Source organism: Morone saxatilis, unplaced genomic scaffold, assembly GCF_004916995.1.
Source record: "Morone saxatilis isolate NCDOM2014 unplaced genomic scaffold, NCSU_SB_2.0 Contig12, whole genome shotgun sequence".
In the NCBI taxonomy this organism is placed as follows: domain Eukaryota; kingdom Metazoa; phylum Chordata; class Actinopteri; family Moronidae; genus Morone; species Morone saxatilis.
Window position 1 is genome coordinate 26,408,679 of NW_023339674.1, and position 3,804 is coordinate 26,412,482.

At 42.4% G+C, this 3,804-nt stretch overlaps 1 protein-coding gene across 1 annotated transcript in view; it reads right to left on the reverse strand.

The window, feature by feature from the left end:
- Positions 1–3,804, reverse strand: part of dsg2.1 (desmoglein 2, tandem duplicate 1) — a gene marked incomplete at its 3' end in the record, with an annotated part of 16,111 nt that overhangs the window by 574 nt on the left and 11,733 nt on the right. Inside the window, 6 exon segments of the mRNA XM_035653217.1 lie at positions 12–374; positions 739–1,062; positions 1,243–1,373; positions 2,247–2,489; positions 2,709–2,930; positions 3,584–3,626. Coding sequence (XP_035509110.1) covers positions 12–374; positions 739–1,062; positions 1,243–1,373; positions 2,247–2,489; positions 2,709–2,930; positions 3,584–3,626 — 1,326 coding nt within the window.

Below are 3,804 nucleotides of genomic sequence, written 5' to 3' on the forward strand. Positions count from 1 at the left end.
TCCTTCAACACCTGGGAACTCTCAGATGTCTCCCTGAACACAGTCTGCTCTGTTTTGGCAATGGTTGGCTGTCGCTGGGGTGGAGGGGGCAGCTGTTGGGCTTTCACCACACTTGATACAGAGCTCTGAGTGTTGATGGAGGCACTGGGCAGAGGAGTAAACATTGGTTTGAGTTCAGCTGGGATCTTCTTGCCTCCGCATACTTCAGCCAGGGTCTTGAACTTTGGCCCAAGGTCCTCGAGGAACTGCAGGTCGTTGTCAGACTCCAGGAGGCTGCAGCAGCCCACTGAGCCAGCAGAGGAGCCCTGACCCTCGTAGTCATAAACCAAGAGACCATCCTTAACTCCAAGGTTCTCATTTCCACTGTTCACCTTCTGTTAAAAGAGAAAAGGAAATCGTCACCAAGGTTACCTTTTTTGTAGACTGAGCACAATATTTTTTTGGTATTCATGATGCAAACTGTCTTTGTGTTCATTAGCTGTTGGTATGTCTATTAACACACAGTGAGTTAGTTAGCTTAAAGGGCTTTTATAAGTGGGTTATAGGGTCAAAGGCCAAACTTAACAGTTCATATCGTGATGTTGTTGACAGCATTTGTGCATTTCCAGCTATACCTCTTTTATACACTTTGTTTTCCCCTAACAATTAAGAACCATCAAATAATTATGTCCAGGACCACAAAAGCCAGCAATTACAACAGAGAGAAAGTAGACTAAAAATATATAAATTAATCCTCACCTGATAGTAGTACTGTCCCAGGAAGTGGTCTGGCAGAGCCATGCCATCACAAAGTCCTCCACCTACTCCTGATTCTCTGCCCTCAAACTCAGAGTAGAAGCCACTGCCACCCAGACGGTTCATCGTCCCCCATGTCCCTTCTCTATGGCCACTTGAAAAACCGTCTTGATAGATAGTCCCATTCATCCCGTCCACAGAGGTGACGGATTTCTGGAAATCCAAACCTGCCATGGGCGCCATCGCTGAAGTTTTGGTAGCCATGCCCATATCCACATTGATCATATCGCCATCCATTTTTGTTGGCATGTTCAGGAGCGGCACCTCCTTGTGATCCAAATGTTCAAGAGTCAACAGTTATTCTGGTGGCCAACTGTCAAAAATCACTTCATGCAGCTTTCTAAGTAGACAACATATCAACAGCAAGCAACCAGTGTATGTATGGTAATATTCCTGTCCTCAACAGTGGTTGACATATGTTTATAAAGCGAAATATGTTGGTCTTACCGTGTTCTCTCCCTGGCCCTCGGTGTGGTAGTTAATGAGGTGTGATTTGGTGTCAAAAGGCATCTCAGTAAAGCCACCTGGCAGCCCCGCAGCCCCCCCACATTGGCAGAAGAGCAGCAACAGAGGAATGACTGTAAAAACAACAAAAGCAATGTTTTTGTCTGACTTAATGCATCCCAAATTGTGATGTAGGGACAGCAATGATGCTGTGGTCCTCCAGAAAAGGAGGTGCAGTTTCAGTTACAATACAATGGGGTTATGTGGTTGAACACAAGTTGTTTCTGTCAGTCTTGAGTGTGTTGTCAGATTTGACGATTGCCACCTGCTGGTCAGACCCACAATTACTTAATCTAATTAATCTAATTAATTAATCTAAAATTAAGAGCTCTCAGAATTGACCTTAAACAAAACCTGGGCTGTGATCTGATTAATTTCCCACTACAACTACTGGTTCCTTGTTGCTGTTGGAGCATTTAAAATGAAATGTAATCTTATTTTTCTCACTCGTTTTAATAATCAGCCTCTTACTGTGAGTGATGGAATCCTACAAAAACACACAGTTTTGTGCCACAGTTACAACAGGTGTGGTCATTTCAATATAGAGCTTACAAATACAAGGCGTTTTTGAGTGTTAATCAAACACACCTAAGTATTGTTTTTTGTTTATTGATTTTGTCATTGTAATGGACCAATAAACCAAATCATCCTTCTATGTGAAAACCTTCTTGACAATAAACTTAATTCTGATTCCAATGAATATTTAATATGACAGCAACCATTCCACATTGCAGATAAATTTTCTGCATATCAGGCCTATGCACCTGATACACCTGTGTTTACTATCTACATGACATTGCTGACTATTCATGGTTTTGTGTATATCATGTTAAAGTCCTCGAAAGGTTTTACATTGATTATCCTGTGTATTTAGAATATTTATTGGGCCTAAACTGTTTTGAGCACATCAAAGGTGTCACTTCACCAGATTATCACATCATACTTACATAGTAAAAGCAGCAGGCCCAGGAGTAGCAGTCCGATGCCTGCAGGTCCTAACTCTACTCCTTTGCTGGGCTGACCATTGGCGCCTCGTTGTCCACACCGCACTCCATCCTCACACGTACAAACATTGACCTCCACTTTCTGTGGTTCTGGACAGGCCACTCCCTGCTCGTCCGTCACCTTTAATTGCACCTTGTAGAAACCAGGCCACATGGACTCCTGGGCCCTCAGGATAGCGAAAGTGTCTGCCGGCGATAGTGGTAGAAGTAGAAGTTTAAAAAATCAATATGCTATACTGCTTTAATAGTATTCTGGATTAAATACTCCAGCTTCAATCTGGCTTTTCCAAATTTAAAAAGAAGGTTCCAGACATTCTAGTAGTTCACTAGATACATACAGGATCAACAGGTCATACTCTGGTAATTGTGTACCATAACTTAAACAATTGTCAGTATTCTCCTTACCATTGAGAGGCTCCACCTTCCATTTGCCCACCGTGCCCTCTGGGATGATGGTAAAGTGAAAAGGAGGTCCGTTAGGGTAAACATCCTCATCTACGGCATTCACAATAACAGAATCATCCGTGGTACACATATACTTGATGGTTTTGTTCAGTTTGGGGCAATGGTCATTAAAATCTTCCACCTGGATGGCTATGGTGCCGGTGGCTGTTTTAGCGGGCATATCTGTATTGGGAAAACAGAAATAAGAACAGATCATTCAACATTTCCTTGGTTTTGATTTCCACTCCACTCAAATTCAGACACTTTACTCCCTCTGCTGGTGAACAACAGGTGTACACAACTGTGTAGCCCTGCTAGAGGTGGGACCTATTGGTGCTCTCAAATTTAAAGTCCAGCAAATTATTTCCTTTATGTATTCACGTAAATCTGTCTGTGTTAATGATCACAAACAGCTGGTGTACAGTAGTGTACAGATGTTAGCAACTTATAGGATATGTGTTGATGTTACAGCTCATATCTCAAAACTTCTGCAGTCTCTGTGTTTTTCTTTTGTCTACATTATGTACATTTATGAACTGAAGTCATACAGTCTTAACATAAACACAGTTATTTTGGGTCCTCTCACTTGATGCTGCCTAATTTTTTTTTCTCCAGTACATTGATGCCCCCCATTTGATGACCCATTTTGCCTTACCTCCCTCACGTCTTTGTATACAAAATAATGAGAACCGAGATGTACATCTCCACTACATTTGCCAGTGGCAGAATCCTAATCCTTCGTTCATTCAGCATCAAAACTAAAACTAGGATGAAAACTATAGGATGAAAATGCAAAACATCGGAAGCTGGAGCAGACACATATGGCAAGAGTGTACCTTCTGTAATGCACAGAACTTTGGCGAAATATGTCCCATTGACAAGCTGACAGCGCTGTAGCGTAGTGTGTAGCAGTTAGGCTAACCTTAGGCGTGTGTGTGGGTATGCCTTGATTCGTGGTTGTGTGCTCTAATAAAAATCCATAAAGTGACTTGCAGTTGTATCCGCCGTACTTGTCCTGGAACCTTCCAGAGGGGAGTGTTATGAGCTATAGCAGGGC